At 48.4% G+C, this 16,957-nt stretch overlaps 9 protein-coding genes across 9 annotated transcripts; 5 read left to right on the forward strand and 4 right to left on the reverse strand.

The window, feature by feature from the left end:
* Nucleotides 1-78: 78 nt before the first annotated feature.
* On the forward strand, nucleotides 79-1,941 carry B9G98_00947 (Translation initiation factor IF-2, mitochondrial; the record flags this gene model as incomplete). The annotated part of the gene is made up of 1 exon (XM_024807505.1): nucleotides 79-1,941. One exon carries the CDS (start codon nucleotides 79-81, stop codon nucleotides 1,939-1,941), a length of 1,863 nt encoding a protein of 620 aa, XP_024663273.1.
* A 39-nt stretch (nucleotides 1,942-1,980) lies between these two features.
* B9G98_00948 (20S rRNA accumulation protein 4) lies at nucleotides 1,981-3,069 on the reverse strand (the record flags this gene model as incomplete). The annotated part of the gene is made up of 1 exon (XM_024807506.1): nucleotides 1,981-3,069. One exon carries the CDS (start codon nucleotides 3,067-3,069, stop codon nucleotides 1,981-1,983), a length of 1,089 nt encoding a protein of 362 aa, XP_024663274.1.
* Nucleotides 3,070-3,110: 41 nt separating this feature from the next.
* On the reverse strand, nucleotides 3,111-3,871 carry B9G98_00949 (hypothetical protein; the record flags this gene model as incomplete). The annotated part of the gene is made up of 2 exons (XM_024807507.1): nucleotides 3,111-3,807; nucleotides 3,855-3,871. 2 exons carry the CDS (start codon nucleotides 3,869-3,871, stop codon nucleotides 3,111-3,113), a joined length of 714 nt encoding a protein of 237 aa, XP_024663275.1.
* A 1,893-nt stretch (nucleotides 3,872-5,764) lies between these two features.
* B9G98_00950 (Putative uridine kinase DAS2) lies at nucleotides 5,765-6,388 on the reverse strand (the record flags this gene model as incomplete). Its single annotated transcript, XM_024807508.1, has 1 exon — nucleotides 5,765-6,388. The coding sequence occupies one exon, from the start codon at nucleotides 6,386-6,388 to the stop codon at nucleotides 5,765-5,767; it is 624 nt and encodes a 207-aa protein (XP_024663276.1).
* A 58-nt stretch (nucleotides 6,389-6,446) lies between these two features.
* B9G98_00951 (ATP-dependent RNA helicase fal1) lies at nucleotides 6,447-7,625 on the forward strand (the record flags this gene model as incomplete). The annotated part of the gene is made up of 1 exon (XM_024807509.1): nucleotides 6,447-7,625. The coding sequence occupies one exon, from the start codon at nucleotides 6,447-6,449 to the stop codon at nucleotides 7,623-7,625; it is 1,179 nt and encodes a 392-aa protein (XP_024663277.1).
* Nucleotides 7,626-7,701: 76 nt separating this feature from the next.
* B9G98_00952 (Kinesin-like protein bimC) lies at nucleotides 7,702-10,341 on the forward strand (the record flags this gene model as incomplete). Its single annotated transcript, XM_024807510.1, has 1 exon — nucleotides 7,702-10,341. One exon carries the CDS (start codon nucleotides 7,702-7,704, stop codon nucleotides 10,339-10,341), a length of 2,640 nt encoding a protein of 879 aa, XP_024663278.1.
* Nucleotides 10,342-12,156: 1,815 nt separating this feature from the next.
* Nucleotides 12,157-13,251, forward strand: B9G98_00953 (Glutamine synthetase; the record flags this gene model as incomplete). The annotated part of the gene is made up of 1 exon (XM_024807511.1): nucleotides 12,157-13,251. The coding sequence occupies one exon, from the start codon at nucleotides 12,157-12,159 to the stop codon at nucleotides 13,249-13,251; it is 1,095 nt and encodes a 364-aa protein (XP_024663279.1).
* Nucleotides 13,252-13,458: 207 nt separating this feature from the next.
* Nucleotides 13,459-15,555, forward strand: B9G98_00954 (Mitochondrial intermediate peptidase; the record flags this gene model as incomplete). Its single annotated transcript, XM_024807512.1, has 1 exon — nucleotides 13,459-15,555. The coding sequence occupies one exon, from the start codon at nucleotides 13,459-13,461 to the stop codon at nucleotides 15,553-15,555; it is 2,097 nt and encodes a 698-aa protein (XP_024663280.1).
* An 87-nt stretch (nucleotides 15,556-15,642) lies between these two features.
* Nucleotides 15,643-16,797, reverse strand: B9G98_00955 (Guanine nucleotide-binding protein subunit beta-like protein; the record flags this gene model as incomplete). Its single annotated transcript, XM_024807513.1, has 2 exons — nucleotides 15,643-16,056; nucleotides 16,261-16,797. 2 exons carry the CDS (start codon nucleotides 16,795-16,797, stop codon nucleotides 15,643-15,645), a joined length of 951 nt encoding a protein of 316 aa, XP_024663281.1.
* Between the last annotated feature and the right edge of the window lie 160 nt (nucleotides 16,798-16,957).

Below are 16,957 nucleotides of genomic sequence, written 5' to 3' on the forward strand. Positions count from 1 at the left end.
ACTTTCCTCTGACAAATGCTGTACAAGCGGCTATTTCCCCGGATCATAGCCCGGGCAGCGCATGCGAAGCCGAAGAGGATGCCCGCACGGGCGAGCAAACCATTAAAGAGCATTGTGCTTCCGAAATTCGCTACTGTTTCCAACTTGGCCACGCTTTTACAGGTGCGTTTTGTCGATTTGCAACAGCGCATGCAGGACATGGGCTACAGTGACACCGATCCAGACCATATTGTAGACGACGAGAACGCTCAGTTAATTGCTGATGAGTTTGGAATTGAAGGGCAGGTGAGCCAAAGCCACGGCGATGATGTGTACGCTCAGCCACCTCCGGAGAATCTCGCTGCCTGTCCGGAGCGCCCGCCCGTAATTGCTCTCATGGGCCATGTTGACCACGGAAAAACTACTTTGCTTGACTATTTCCGATCTTCTCAAATTGTTAAAGGCGAAAAAGGTGGAATCACTCAGCATATAGGTGCGTTCATGACGAATCTGCGTCAGACAAACCGCCAGGTCTGTTTTTTGGATACTCCAGGCCACGAGGCGTTTTTGAAGCTTCGCCAACGTGGCGCCAATCTCACAGATATTGTCCTACTTGTTGTAGCTGCAGATGACTCGGTGATGCCCCAAACTAAGGAGGCTATCAAGCATGCCAAGGCAGCTGGCGTACCCATGCTGGTTGCAATTACGAAAATTGATCGCCCGGAAGCCAATATCGAGAAGGTAACTGCTGATCTAGCTGCTGCGGATGTCGATGTCGAAGACTACGGTGGAGAAACCCAGACAATCCCCGTTTCAGCCGTCACAAAGCAGGGGGTGGATGACCTCGAGACCGCACTTACGGCCTTGATTGAAGTGATCGATGCGAGAGCTCCAAAATATGGGAACGTTGAGGGTGTTATAGTTGAATCGCAGAAACTCAAAGGTCTCGGGCTCACCACCTCGATGATTGTACGTCGCGGCACCTTGAAGCCTAAAATGCCGTTGGTTGCCGGCACAGCACACTGCCACGTGCGTCAAATTTTCAACGAAAACAATAAGGCTCTCAAAGAGGCTCCTCCTGGTACTCCCGTTCGTATCACAGGGTGGCAAGATTTGCCTGAGCCCGGTGACACAGTTCTCCAAGCTTCATCTGAAGATATGGCCAAAAGAGTAGTGGCGAACCGTAAACGGTTGATTCAAGAGGCGCTAGAAGCCAAGCAAGTTGAGATCATCAACGAAAATCGCCGCATTGAACATATGATGGCTAAAGAAGCCAAAGAAAAGGCTGAGCGGTTGAGCCTTGGTCTCTCTGTCGACGAGAAAGAAACAGTTTCCCAGCAGAAGACCTGCAGCTACATTGTTAAAGCCGATGTCAGTGGTTCTGCTGAGGCAATTGCAGACTGTGTTAAGGATTTACGGAACGACCAGGTTGCTGCAGACGTTCTCTTTACCGGTGTTGGTGCAGTTACTGAAAATGATGTGTTCCGAGCGCAGGCCGCTGGTGCTACGATTCTTGCCTTCACTACCCAAGTCTCGAGACCAATTCAGCGCATCGCTGAACAGCAAAAAGTACCGATTCGAAATTACGACGTGATTTATAAATTATTGGGTGATATTTCCGAAGATTTGTCGAACCTGCTCCCCCCGGTCATCACCCGAAAGGTAATTGGCTCGGCAGAAATTCGTCAAGTATTCAAAATCACTGTTAAAAAGAGTCATATCCTTGTCGCGGGTATCAAGGTCATCAAAGGAAGCTTCAATCTCCGCACCCTTGTTCAAGTTGTGCGAGGTGGTGAGGTGATCCATAGTGGACTGCTCAGTTCGATTCGCCATGGCAAAGATCAAGTGGCCGAGGCGCACAAGGGATCTGAGTATGGCGTGGGCTTTGATAACTGGGACAAGTTCGAAGAGGGTGACGTTATTGAGGCTTATGAAGAGATCAAAACGAAGCAGTACCTCTGATCTGTTTTTTTATTGTACATAAATAATTGACTGTATATATCATGCTTTCTGAAGTTCCCATTGAACACCAGCCCATTCTTGAACATACCCAACTCCATCATCGTCTAGATCTGGGATATCGTCGTCCTCACTGGTTGCGACTACGATGGTTCCCCATTCCATGCCATCGACAAGCTGGTCGTCTGTTTCCAGCTCTGAAATCAGATGAGGCATCAACTGGAGTTCGAAAATACGGCGTCCTCCACTAATTTCGCTGTCAGGAATCTCATTGGGGTTAATGAACACCCGGTAGATTTCGTCATTCGAGTAAGGCACAATTTTGAGCGGGCGTTCATACCTTAAGACCTGGTCTGGATTGTGTTGAACAAGGCTGGCAAATTTGCTGAAGATAGGGTCAGAAACAGCCTCGGCAATAGCTGCAGCCTCTGGGTCAAGTGTGCTGTCGGGCCCAGAAGCTGAAGAAGTCTCCATTACATCAGAGCCTAATTCTTCGATTTTAACAGGTTTTTCTGGGACCAAATACTCATCATCGACTTCGACGAGCTTCTGGAGCCAAACACCCTTCTCCTCAGTTTCATCTTCTTCAGTCTGAGTCTGAGATTTGCTCTTGGGCTTCTTTTTTTTCGAGTCAGCGGGCGGATCAGACTCTTTAGGCGTGATTTCAAACGGATTGGAGCCACCAAATGGGTTGGATGAAATCGTACTACCACCAAAAATCATGTCACCCACGTTGTGCTTTTTGGATTCAATGATAGTGGGGTTGTCATGTTCGATCTCCGCCCGGATTCGTGCTCGAACTTCCTCGTTATCGTGGATTCCTCTAACAGCCTTGATACTTCCATTCTTCCGTCTGCATTCTGGATTGGGGCACCCAAGAACATAAATAACCCGGTCATATAGCTTGTCATCCAAAGGACAAGAAAGTTGAGCCAGCAAACCCAAATGCCCATTGCATGCATCACACGACGTCAGATCTGATGGTGGTTTGGTGCCGTTCAACCAGATTGGCACGCCACCAATATGATTATCCAGGGCTGTGATTCCACGGTTCCCCACGAGTTTTCCAGCAAACCCTAGAAGCACTGAAGTACTCCCCATCACCTCGTCGTCGCTATCATAGTCTGACATGATGTTGAAAATGCTTGAAAAAAAAATTATGTAACTGAAATTTATATATCGTCGAAGATGAGTTCTTCGACTTCCTCAAACTCGTTGGCTTCGATTAAAGCGTCGAAATCGAGTTTGATTTCCCTGTCACGAACCACAGCCGGCAGTTTTTTATTCTTGGCAATGCCTTGATATTTCCATAGTCGTTTAGCTGTCTCGTCCATAGTAATTTCGACAGGGATGAAGTCGATATTGTAGCTCTTGAGAATAGTAGACGCCCGATTGAAATTCGACATTGCTCCCCTACCACCAGTGCTCATAGACACATAAAGATAGACGGTCTTTTCGTCTGCTGAGGCAGATGGCGCTTCATTCGGTGTTTCCACTTCGGCCTGCTTTCCGGATGCTTTTGATGCAGAGGCACTTTTTTCCTCTTTCACCTGTGGTTCTGTTTCCACGTCTTGGGCCTTGGATTCAGAAGCCGCAGGTTTTACGGAAGTCAAGTTATTTGAGGCTGTTGATTTCGGTTCAAGATCCTCAGACTCTTCTTTGATGTTAGCTTCCTTAGGCTTTTCCTGCTTTTCCTCACGTTCAGCATTATGCTCTTCCTTTGACACCTCTCCAGATTGCGCCTCGACGGACGGTTTCAGCACTCTGGGTGTAGTGTCCTCCAGCTGTTCTTCTGCAAGCGTAACAACATTGCCCTCGCTCTCAGTTTCAACGGCTTTCTTTTTGTCCTTCTTTTTGGTCTTTTTCTTACTTTTTGGCTTGGTAATTTCGGAATCATCTGGGGTCTCGGATTCTACTGGTGTGTTTGCAACATCTGAAACGACCGCATGAACCACTTTCAAGTCGGTAGCGTTTGAGTTCCTAAGAGATGTAAGATTGGTTTTGGTTGGAGTCCCTGAGGCTTTTTCAGTTGAATTTCGAGAGCTATCGATCGGAGTTTCTGTTGGTTTTGGGCTGGTTTCTGCCTCTGAAGCTTTATTTTCCACTATAGGTTCAGTCTTGGGCTCAGTCTTGGACTCAGTCTTGGACTCAGTCTTGGCTTCGATCTTGGACTCGGTCTTGGGCTCAGTCTTGGACTCAATCTTGGACTCAGTCTTGGGCTCAGTCTTGGGCTCAGTCTTGGGCTCAGTCTTGGGCTCAGTCTTGGGCTCAACCTTGGGCTCAACCTTGGGCTCAACCTTGGGCTCAACCTTGGGCTCAACCTTGGGCTCAACCTTGGGCTCAACCTTGGGCTCAACCTTGGGCTCGGCCTCGGACTTGGTCTTGGCCTTTACCCCAGTTTCTGCGTTAGGTTCAACCTTGAGTTCAGTGTTGGGTTCTGTCTTAGGTTCTGCCTTGGACTCTGCCTTGGCTTCGGACTTGGACTTAGTCTTGGCCTCGGTCTTGGGCTCAGTTTTGGCCTCGGTCTTGGGCTCAGTTTTGGCCTCTACCTTGGGCTCTACCTTACTCTCGGCCTTGGGCTCAATCTTTGCCTTTACCTTAGACTCTGCCTCTGGCTCGACCTTAGGCTCTACCTTGGACTTTGCCTTGGGCTGAATCATAGCCTCGGTCTTAGAGTCTACCTTTGGCTTAGGCTCTATCTTAGACTCAGTCTTAGGCTCTGCCTCTGACTCTGCCTTTGGCTCTGCCTCTGACTCTGCCTTGGTCTCTGCCTTGGTCTCTGCCTTGGTCTCTGCCTTGGTCTCTGCCTTGGTCTCTGCCTTGGTCTCTGCCTTGGTCTCTGCCTTGGTCTCTGCCTTGGTCTCTGCCTTGGTCTCTGCCTTAGTCTCTGCCTTGGACTCGGTCTTGGTTTCTGCCTTTGGCTCTGCCTTGGTCTCTACCTCAGGCTCGGCCTCAGGCTCGGCTTTCGTCTCGGCCTTTGACTCAATCTTAGGCTCGACCTTAGAATCTGTCTTGAGCTCAATCGCAGGCTCCACCTTAGATCCCACCTTGGATTCTGGCTCGGCTTTTAACCGAGCATCAGCGTCACCCGCGGACTCGATTTCGGGTTCAATTTTAGACTCGGCCTTAGGCTCGCTTTTGGACTCGACCTTAGGCTCACTTTTGGAATCGGTCTTAGGCATACTTTTCAGGTCGGCCTTAGGCTCAATTGTGGGCACCTTGCGGTCAGTTGTGGATTCTGTCTTAGTCCCAGGGCCCGCCAGAGGTACTGTTCCTTGAGGCTTTTTTGATTTCGCATTCGCAATGGCCGCTTGCATACTCTTCAGTGCATCATCAATATCCGAATCGGAATCATCAACTAGAGTGCTGGCAGGCTCAGACGTCGAGACGTCTGCCTTGGGCTTTTCTAGTGTGCTCTCGAGATTTTGGGGCTCATCTGTCGGAGCTATTTTCACTTCTGGCGTTGTAGGGGCGAATGAGGCAACTTCCGAGCTCAATGCCGGGGTATTGGGTGCGGATTGACCCTTTCTCTTCTTCTTCTTCTGCTTCTTTTTCTTCTTTTTAGCAGCAGTAGCAGCAGGCACGGTAGAATCGACTGGAGCCTCAGGCAATTCAGCATTGCTAGGTTCTTTTCCATCTTCAATCACTTCATCCTTATCTGCATCCTCGTTTCCGCTGTCAGACCCTAAAATTTCAGCATAAAGCTCCTCCAACTTCGCCAAATCTGAATCGGCCATCTCACACGACACGTAGTGTTGACAAATCGGCAAGCTTTCACAGGCACATGATAGTATGCGCACTACCTACGTATATAAGTCAGAATAAGTTAAATCGCCGCATAGTATTGCAAGTCCTCTTCAAAAACCTCTTTGCGCAAATCGAAACTGTCCAGGGACTTGGAAAAAGACTTGGACGAGCTAGACAAACTCTGGCTCTTGATCTGGTCGAGTAACGAAGAGGCAATCAAAGGCACGCCCAAAGAATTGGCACCCTTGGGCAGTAGAACGTCAGCAAAGTCCGACGTGCGTTGAATGTATCTGATGTATTCGGGACGTGCCTTGTCCAAATACTCTTTGAGAACTACGGCCAGTTCGAGGTTACCGTGCGCTACATCTCGTAGGATCCACTGAGCAAGGCGAGAGTCCGCATCAGTGTCAACAAACACTTTGACATTGGCCATTTCACGGAGTTCTTGGTTGAATAAGGCGTAGTTGCCGTAGACAAGAACAATGGACTCTGCGTCTTCCTTGTCCAGTTGGTCGATGTGCTGAATTAACCCGTCGAAATCAACATCTGGTTTGTAGGCGAGAACCTGGTACGCCTTCATGTCAAGGAGGTGGATACCTAGATTCAGCTCACCTTGGATCTCCCCAATCTCGTGTCTGAGCTTTTCACAAACCGACTTCTTCCCTGAAGCATGGCCTCCAGCCACCAAAACCAACCAAACCATTTGTATGCAAGAAGATTTGGTTGACATAATCTTTTTTTGGTTTTTTTCATATATTCACATGGAAGACTTGGACGAAAATGACATTGTGGTTAGTGACAACGTGGAAGCGGTGAAATCATTTGAAGAGATGCATCTGAAAGAAGATCTTCTTCGGGGCATCTACTCCTTCGGGTTCTCAGCTCCGTCTGCAATCCAAAGCCGAGCTATCACCCAGATCATTTCAGGCCGCGATACGATCGCCCAGGCTCAATCTGGCACAGGAAAAACAGCTACATTCAGCATTGGTATGCTACAGAGCATCGACATGAAAAGCAAGGAAATTCAGGCTCTGGTGATCAGCCCAACCAGGGAACTGGCGGTTCAGATCCAGCAGGTGATTAAAGCCTTGGGTGATTATCTCCAGGCTAATTGCTACGCTTGCATTGGTGGAGGAAGTGTGGGCGATGATGCTAAAAAGCTTGCTCAAAAACCCCAAGTTGTGTCAGGAACTCCAGGCCGCGTTCGCGACATGATCGCTCGGGGTTATTTGCCTCCTCGACATGTAAAAATGCTGATCCTTGACGAAGCAGATACACTTTTGGAGCAAGGGTTTCAAAAAAATATCTCTGAAATTTACCGTTTGCTACCTCCGTCTGTTCAGGTGGTGGTAGTCTCCGCGACCCTCCCCTCCGAGGTGCTGAGTTTAACTAAAAAGTTCATGACGGATCCAGTGCGTATTCTCGTCCGACGAGACGAACTGAGCTTGAAGGCCTTGAGACAATTCTACATCAATGTTGAGCAGGAGGATTGGAAGTTCGATACCCTCTGTGATCTCTACGACACCCTTACTATCACACAATCAGTCATTTTCTGCAACACTCGTACCAAAGTCGACTGGTTGGCCTCCAAACTGCGTCAAGCAAATTTCACCGTAGCGTCGATGCATGGCGATATGTCACAAAAGGACCGCAACAAAGTGATGCACGAGTTCCGCCAGGGCACCTCGCGGGTCTTGATCTCCACGGACGTCTGGGCACGAGGAATTGACGTCCAGCAAGTCTCGATGGTGGTCAATTATGACCTCCCTGCTAACCGCGAGAACTATCTCCATCGCATTGGCCGCTCAGGAAGATTCGGACGCAAGGGTGTGGCCATTAATTTTATTACTCTCGAGGATGAGCAAGAGCTAAAACAGCTCGAAAAGTATTATAGCATCCGCATCAAAGAAATGCCTAGTGATATTTCAAAATACATGTAGATCAATTCCCCCCCACATCAAATACTTGGATATGCAACCTGACTAGGGTGCATAACGTTCAAACATTTTTGTCATCATGAATCGAACGCGCGACCGCGACGACGATAATGTTCGTGTCGTGGTACGCTGTCGCGGCAGGAACCAGCGGGAAACGAGCGCTAACTCTAAAATAGTAGTGGATCCAAGCAGCGACACCCAAATATGTCTCACCGCCCGCCCGGGCGGTCCTACAAAAGTGTACACAGTCGATCGGGTATTTGGTGCTGGTACAGATCAACGCACATTGTACGAGGAAACCATCCAACCTCTGGTTCAAGATTTTATATCAGGTCTCAACTGTACAGTATTTGCCTACGGACAGACTGGCACAGGTAAAACTTACACAATGAGTGGAGATTGTACAGATCGTCACAATGCACGAGCGGGAATCATACCACGAGTTTTGGAGCAACTATTCGAGCACCTGGAAAGGCAGAACAAGGATTGGAGCGTTTCGTGTCAATATGTTGAGATCTATAACGAAGAACTGAGAGACTTACTTTCAGAGGGCGAGTCGCCAAAGCCTCTGCGCTTGTTGGATGATACTATTAGGAAAACCGTTAAAATACGTGGGCTCGAAGAGGTGTTCACTACAAATGCCGAAAATGCACTGAAATTAGTAGTACGTGCGAATTCAAGACGGAAAGCTGCTGCTACGAAGCTCAATGCATGCTCAAGTCGAAGCCATGCGATCTTCACGTTGAAACTTTCCACGACAACGAGAAATAACGAAGTTGTATCGTCAAAAATACACTTGGTAGATCTTGCTGGCTCAGAAAATATTGGTCGATCGGGTGCTGAAAAACACAGAGCCAGAGAAGCAGGATCTATAAACCAGAGTCTACTTGTTTTGGGCCGTGTGATCAGCAGTCTAGTCGACAGATCTCAGAGGATTCCTTACCGCGATTCAAAACTCACTAGAATTTTGCAAGATTCGTTGGGAGGCGCTACGAAAACATGTCTTATTGCTACTCTAAGCCCTGTAGACGACGATGCTGAAGAGTCTTTGTCCACGCTTGAATATGCGTCGAGAGCAAAGAACATCAAAAACCACCCACAAGTTCTGCCAACGGTTCCCAAACCTAGTATGTTGCGTGAGCTAGCTCTTGTAAATGAGAGTCTTAGGAACGAGCTGGCTGCTCAGCGCGATCACGATAATGGCGTATTCTTATCGAAATTAAAATACGAGCAACTTCAGTCGGAGGCTGAAAGTAAGACGCAGGAAGTTGCTGAAACTAATAGTCGAATGAAAATCCAGGCTGAAGAGATCGCTAGATTAGAGGGTCTTTTACAATCGTCGCAAGTGTTGAATGCAGACACCAGGAGACAGCTCGAAGACATTACCGAAACTGTCACAGCACTTAATTCTGAAAATCGGGACCTGTCCGAACGTTCAAGCACTCTTATCAGTGAAAATACGCGACTCAGCGAGCGTGCTTATTCGCTTGAAGACGAATTGCTCGAACAGCAGCGAATGCATTACTCTCAGCAACAGATATGGGACAGCTTCCGAGCGCAAATACTTGGTTCATTATCGGAGCATCAGCAAGCAGTCAAGTCACTCGAAGAGTCACTGATTACACGTGAAGCCAACCTCCGAAAAGAAGTAGCAGCGCTTCTTCATGAGATCGAGCAGGGCGTAGAGGCTCTTGAGCACCCACCCTTAATGTCATTTGACTCGGGGAGTGAACTAAAGCGTAGCTGCAGAGTTGACATAGCCCGTGGAATTGAGTCCATCGAGCAAACTCTTACAATGGCCCTGCAATCTGCCCACGCAAACGTCAAGACGCTGTTCGATAATGCCCGTACCCCCTTGAACATGGCCATTGGCTACGTCCAAGAATTAAAGCGTACACTTGATCTCGATTCTACAAACTCTCGTGTCGTTGCACAGCTGGCAACCGAGTCCAAAGCGTTTTTTGTTGCCTATGAGCAACACCTAGCGTTCCTGCGCGAGCAAGAACGGCAGCGAACCAAAGAAAGCACAGAAGCGGAAAATCGGATTATTGAAAGTATACGCAGTGCGTTCGCCACACATCGCAATAGCCACCTGCTAGAGAATGTTCCCGACCCGACTGGGCTTGAGCATCGGATTGAAACCATCACTCATACTATAGGATCAGCAAACGCTGTAACAGAAAACATGCAACTTCTTGAGCGGGCCCTTTCCAGCGCGAAATACCATCTAGAACTTCCGCCTATCAATACAACGGAACTTCCGGGCGTGAACTCTTTTGTCAAATCCATGTCGACCTCTGTCGATGAGGCAATAAGTGGTCTTGAACAGAAGGCGAGAGATGCTATTGAAACTACTCAGCAAAGCTACCTAGGCAAGTTTGAAGCTGCTCAATCTGAACTGAGCAATGCACAGGAACGGATCCGTTCGCTTGCAGTCCCCGATGATGTACATGAGACGCCTCGTGCACACGTTGATGACTCCATGCGACAACTGCAGGGGATCGCTGAGAACATACGTTCGTGCGATGGCAATTATGATGGTCAGGGCCAACCCGATGACGCAAACCGTGGAGTAACTGTTCGCGTGCGTCCTGCAGCAAGTCCGGTGGCTGCCCTTCGGGAGATCGTTAATGACGATGTGATTGCTTCGCGTAAACGTCGGGCCACCAAGGAGCGTCCCTCTAGCAGCTGTAAAAAGCCTTTGCGTAATATTTATTGATTAAATTATTTTCACGTGATCATTAAGATTTCTATCAACCGTAACACACTCAGTCTATATTTCGAACTAACCAGGGTATGCAGGTCGAGGCATATTCACTGTCAAGCTTTACTTGAAAATCTGGTTAGTGCTGGATCAGAAATAGGCTTATTATCCTCACTAAAACTCGGAACAGGTCTGTGAAGTGTTTTTCATCCCGTCAAACATACCTTTAGGTCTCATATTTCAGCAACTATTGGGTAGAGGTGAAGAAAAAACATTTCACGTTCATCACCTAATCTCGCCGGCACACCTTAACACCCCTAGGAGCTAGTGCCTGCAGGCTCAGGGCTGTACCAGTCTAAAACACCCACTTCAAACATCACTGCAGAAGCTCAAAGAAAGAGCATTGAGTAGATAGACCTTATCGGAAATCATTATTACACTATAATTAAAAATTTCGCGCTTATCTGAGCGCCAAGCAAAGCGTGAAATCGCGTAGTAGCTGAAAAGCTGCTCTTTGCAACCTTATTGCTGTTTGATCCATCAGACGGGCGTTCACATCGATTGGTGTCTTTCCAGAGGCCAAATGGCCCAATAGCGGATACACTCATGGTGGCATTCAAAGATGCTCGAGTCCGATAAGGAAATGAGTTGCAAACCTCTTCAAGAGGCGTCCACCTCGAACGTGTGCAGGATATTTATGATTACACTACAGTAAACACCTCATGCGATTGATCTAGTCTCAGATGTAGGAGAGAAAATACCATAACCAGCGCAATGGACGACACGACGTATAACGAGTTATTTTTTGCGTCCATCAAGTACTGAGTCTTATGAAGAGCAAATTACCCCAGAATAATCGACGATGACGATCATCTCAACATTCGCCAATCCACTGAACAAAATTACAGGTCGACCCAAACGAACAGTCAAGGCGATTTAGCCACTTTCGGCTATACTATGTGGTAAGACTCGAGGGACTGAGTGGAACATACTGATACACGTACTGTACATACATTACGCTCCAAAATACATAAATAGCTTGGTTTGTAGGCCGCCATGCAAATGTATCTCAATAGCTCGGCTATGACTATCAAAGTGGAGGGATGTAAAGATGTGTCATCGATCCGAGGGTTAGGGGAGGGCGGGAATCGACATGTGGGCGTCAAGAAGGGTCTAGAGATAAGGCGTTGCAGAAACACGAATTAAGCCTATCGGTATTCCAGACTAAACACACCGAGGATATGCCGAAAAGTACGACATGTTTATAGCTAAAGCATCTTAGCCGTTATCGGCAAGGGTCGGACGAGAACCCCCCCACAGGACGACCTAGCCCTATTGTTGTCCGAACAACTCAAACCCTGTTCCCCTTTGGGCTAGCAACCGGACCGGACGGATGCCCAGAAACGTTAGAAAGTGGGTTATTTACAGCTAGATTTTCTTTTTTAAAACGCAATTTACTCGGATATAGCCAGCCCAGGACCTCTGCATGTCGTGGGCTATCCTATGAGTTCTACCAACTTAAACCATTATGCTAAAAAATATTTTCTGGATCGTGCTGTGCGCATATTTGAGGTACGTGCCACTTTAGGGTATAGAGTCACCGCCCGCCTCGGAAACCGGTCATGTGAACGATAATTACGTGTGAGCAATCTGATTGGCTAAAGATATCAGCTGCATGATGCTTAGTGGAAACCCAGTTTTTATATAATTTCGGCGAAGGTGCTAAATTTATCCAAGTGTTTTTGTTCTCAAACAACACCAACCGCTTTACGCACCCCCTTTTCCACCCCCAACCAAAAACAAACTTTTTGCACCCACTTCATTTGAAAAATGGTGTCCAATACTGCTACTTTGTCTAAATACGCCAACCTTGACCAGCGCGGAAAGGTCCTGGCCGAATACATCTGGATCGATGGTACCAATAACATGCGATCCAAGTGTAAGACACTTGATAGCCTCCCCAAGTCCGTCGACGAGCTCCCCGAGTGGAACTTTGACGGTTCTTCCACTGAGCAGGCCCCCGGTGACAACTCCGACATCTACCTGCGCCCCGTCGCCATCTACCGTGATCCTTTCCGCGGTGGCGACAATATTCTCGTTCTTGCAGAGTGCTGGAACAACGACGGTACTCCCAACAAGACCAACTACCGCCACGAGTGCGCCAAGTTGATGGAGGCCCACAAGGATCAGGAGATCTGGTTCGGCATTGAGCAGGAGTACACCCTGCTCGATAAGTACGACAACATCTACGGATGGCCCAAGGGAGGCTTCCCTGCTCCTCAGGGCCCTTACTACTGTGGTGTCGGTACCGGCAAAGTCAACTGCCGTGACATCGTGGAGGCCCACTACAAGGCCTGCTTGTACGCCGGCATCGACATCTCTGGTGTCAACGCCGAGGTTATGCCTTCCCAGTGGGAGTACCAAGTTGGTCCCTGTGAGGGTATCAGCATGGGTGACGAGCTGACTGTTTCCCGGTATATGCTCCACCGTGTTGGTGAAGACTTTGGCGTCAAGGTCACATTCCACCCCAAACCTCTTAAGGGTGACTGGAACGGTGCCGGCTGCCACACCAACGTCTCCACCAGAGACATGCGTGCTGAGGGTGGTATCAAGGCTATCGAAAACGCCATTGAAAAGCTTTCTAAGCGCCACGCCGAGCACATTGCTGTCTACGGTGAGGACAACGAGCAGCGTCTGACTGGCCGCCACGAGACTGCCTCCATGGAGTGCTTCTCCTCCGGTGTCGCCAACCGTGGTGCCTCTGTCCGTATCCCTCGCTCCGTTGCTAAGGAAGGCAAGGGCTACTTTGAGGACCGTCGTCCTGCTTCCAACATCGATCCTTACTTGGTCACTGGTATCATCACCGAGACTATCTGCGGTCAAATCCCTGACGCAGATATGTACCAGAGCTACCAGAAGGAGTAAGACGTTCGATGATGGGTTTGGTGCCTCTTTTATCGCATTGTACAATTATTCACTTTGTAGGCACAAAAATTTCCTTATTTATCGGTAAAAATTAGACTTTTAAACAAACCTCTGAGAATTTTTTTTTTTCAATCCCTCTATAGCTAATTTATTATTTCCTACTTCCTCACTACAAAAATCTAGACTCCGCAGATCTATTTGTAATTTATGATACCTCGGTTTAGAGCAGGGTTTCGAAACTTATCCAGCCATGGAGGGTCGCTAGCGGAATTTTTCGCAGAGAAACAAAGTATATCTTCTGCAAAGGCCACAGGTCTATTTGGAAACAGCCGGCTAGACTCAGCAAGAGGCCTAGAGGCGTTCTCAGAAGCATCTCTTCGAAGCGCCCAGAAGATGGACGCCAACATCCAAAATGCCACAGCCCCATCAAGAGACACGGTTCTCCAGCTCGACATTTTGAGTGATGTTATTTGCAAAGTAGTCGATATGGCTGCGTTTGTGCGGCTAAGCCATCCGAGCAGGCACATGCTGGATGCTGCACAGCAGGCTCACGAGACCATGTTCGAATTCATGAACCATTTAAACACTTCCCCAGAACTGTATAATAAGGTGACAGCGGTGTTAGAAATGCCTTCTATTTTGAAGACTTTGAGTACAGAAGAGGTTAAAGTTGCTGAGATCCTCAAGCACGATTTCGAAAAATCAGGTATTCAGTTTGACGACAAGACAAGAGAGTCTTTTGTCCATTCGGCAAACATCGTATCTATTCTTGGTCAACAGTTTTTGAATAATATCGGACCAGCGCAGGACAGCCTGGTATTCACAAGTAGTGAACTGGTGGGGCTGGACCCGTACATCATTCGCCGCTTGCGAACTTTCACCGGTAAAGTTCAGCTGCCGTTAGATAGCCAATTGGCAGAGATTGCATTACAGACGGTGCATGATACAAATGTTCGCAAAAAAATCTGGAATGCGGTTCGTACACCGTCCCAAAGCCAAATAGAGGTGTTGACCCAGGTGTTGCAGTCTCGATCTTCGATCGCAAAAATGTGTGGATACAAATCGTTTGCTTCATATGAGCTCACAGACAAACTTATGAAATCGCCGGATCATGTCCAAGACTTTTTGCAGTCATTATCGACCACTATTGCTCCCTTGGCTAAAAAAGAGCTCCAAACGATTACTCCGGCAGGTGTTCAGCTTGATCCATGGGACCACAGCTACTACCTCACCCGGCATACTGCGTCAAAACGGGGCAGCTCAAAAGACACTGTTGGAGCACTCACTGGTTACTTTAGCTTGGGCAACGTCATGCAGGGTATCTCCGATGTGTGTGAAATGCTCTACGGCCTCAAGTTCCAGCCGGGCTCCGTGGCCGCTGGAGAAGTTTGGGACCCTGAAGTTCGCCGCTTAGATGTATATGAAGGGGATTCACGGGTTGGCGCAATCTACTGCGACTTGTTCAATCGCGAAGGAAAAGCTCCTCACCCCGCTCACTTCACTATCCAATGTTCTCGTCAGGTCTACCCATGGGAGGATTTATACGAGGATCCCAACCTTAATATTAGAAACAGTGGACCAGGAGACCAACAAGAAAAGTTCCAAACCCCCATCATTGCATTGGTTTGTGATTTCCACACTCAGAATGGCGTGACTTTGCTCTCATTCAGCGAGGTGCAAACTCTTTTCCACGAGATGGGACATGCAATTCACTCCATGATCGGCAGAACTAGACTCCACAACGTATCTGGAACTCGTTGTGCAACAGATTTTGTGGAGCTTCCTTCTGTGTTGATGGAAAAGTTCGCGTCAGCCCCTCAAGTGTTGAATTTGTATGCCCGCCACTTTGAAACTAACGAGCCACTTCCCTTGGACTTGTTTAAAGCACAGCAGAATCTCAGCATGACTAGCGAAAACTGGGAGACCCACCATCAAATCGTTTTGTCGTTTATTGACCAAGCCCTCCACTCAGAAGCTGCCTCTCAACCATCATTCGATCCTACCGCTATTGTCAGTGGAGTGCTCAAGCAGCATAGCTTGTACCATGTCAACAGCAACAAACAGTACGCGCAATTTGGCCATCTTGTTTCTTATGGGGCAACTTATTACAGTTACCTGCTGGACAGATGTCTTGCTAACATGACCTGGGAAAAGCTATTTAAGGACGACCCTCTGTCTAGAGAAAGCGGCGAGAAGTTCAAGTCAGCGGTTCTTCAATGGGGAGGCTCGAGAGATGCTCTTGAATGCGCACAGGACCTGCTTGGTGAGTTTGACTACAGTCAGGTTGCCCAGCATGTCAAGTGATCAAATAGACGCTTTTCTTCTTTAAATGATGTATGTAAATACGAAAAAAAGGCATTAATTTTTGTGCTTAAACCCAAACACACCAATTTACATGGTGTGCATGACCTGCCAGACGCGGATCTTGTTGTCGGTGTAACCGGCGAAAAGAACGTTGCCGTCAGCAGACCAGGTAAGAGTGCGGGGGACGGGTCCCTCACCCTCAATAGCCTCAGGCTTGAGCTCGTCAATAACAACGTGCTCTTGGAGGTTGTAGATCTTGATGCCGGAGGCGGTAGCAGCAGCCAACCAGTAGCGGCGGGGAGAGAAAGCAAAGTCGAAGATCTCGTCTCCAGGAGGCAAAGCGTTGCGGAATTTGCCGTCGTAAACGTCCCAGATAAGAGCCTGACCGTCCTTGCCACCGGTGGCGCACAAGGATCCGTCGGGAGACAGAGTGAGGGCGTTAATGTAACCGGTGTGGCCGACGTAGTCAGCCTTCAAGCGGCCGCTGGTAACATCCCAGGTCTAAAAGTTAGTATGCTTGTTTTGTGTTGAATAAGACCGAGGGTGTCTCATCAAATAGCAATAAATAAAAGGATCAGAGATCTTGGTGAATTTGATGTCTCATTGTCTCGGAAGAAACTCTGAAGTAGCAAATATATTCCACATCACCTCCTTTGAAACATTCCTTAATCGATTTAACAGACCTCGATGATCTTGTAAACTTACCTTAATGGTCTTGTCGTGACTGGCAGACAGAACAAGGGGAGCACGCTCGTCAGTGGTAGGAGTAACGCTGACAGCAGAGACCCAGTCGCTATGGGACTGGGGGCCATCAATAACGAAAACGGGGTCACCGAGAACGTTCCACAAACGGACGGTCTTGTCACGGGACGAAGAGACAACCATCAAGTTGTCAGAAGTGAAGTCGCAGGACAAAACGTCACCGGTGTGGCCGACGAAGCGGGTTGAAGTGCCGTCAGACAGATCCCAGAGACGCAAGGTCTTGTCCCAAGAAGCAGACAGGACGTAGCAGCCGTCGTTGGAGATGGCGACATCCTCAACGATGTGGGAGTGGCCACGCAAAGAGCGCTTGGCGACACCGTAGTTCTCCTCGGAAGGAGAGAGTCTCCAGACGATGACGGACTTGTCACGGGAACCAGAGACCAAAAGATCGGGGTCCTGGTCACAGGTGGCGAGGGAGGTAACCCAGCCGTTGTGGCCCTCAAGGGTGCCGCGCAGTTGCAAAGTCTCAGTCTTGCTCATTTTTGGTATGAATCTTTGTCCCGTAGGTGATCTAATATTTTAGAGTCTACCCCAGAGTCCGCAGGGGTGCTCAAACCGGATCAATAGGGCTGAGCCCTAACTGCTCTTGGCTCTGCTTGGTCTTGGTCAACTCGGCGAGCACACTTGAATAAATTAGACA

Source organism: Wickerhamiella sorbophila (assembly GCF_002251995.1).
Source record: "Wickerhamiella sorbophila strain DS02 chromosome Unknown contig1, whole genome shotgun sequence".
NCBI lineage: Eukaryota > Fungi > Ascomycota > Dipodascomycetes > Dipodascales > Trichomonascaceae > Wickerhamiella > Wickerhamiella sorbophila.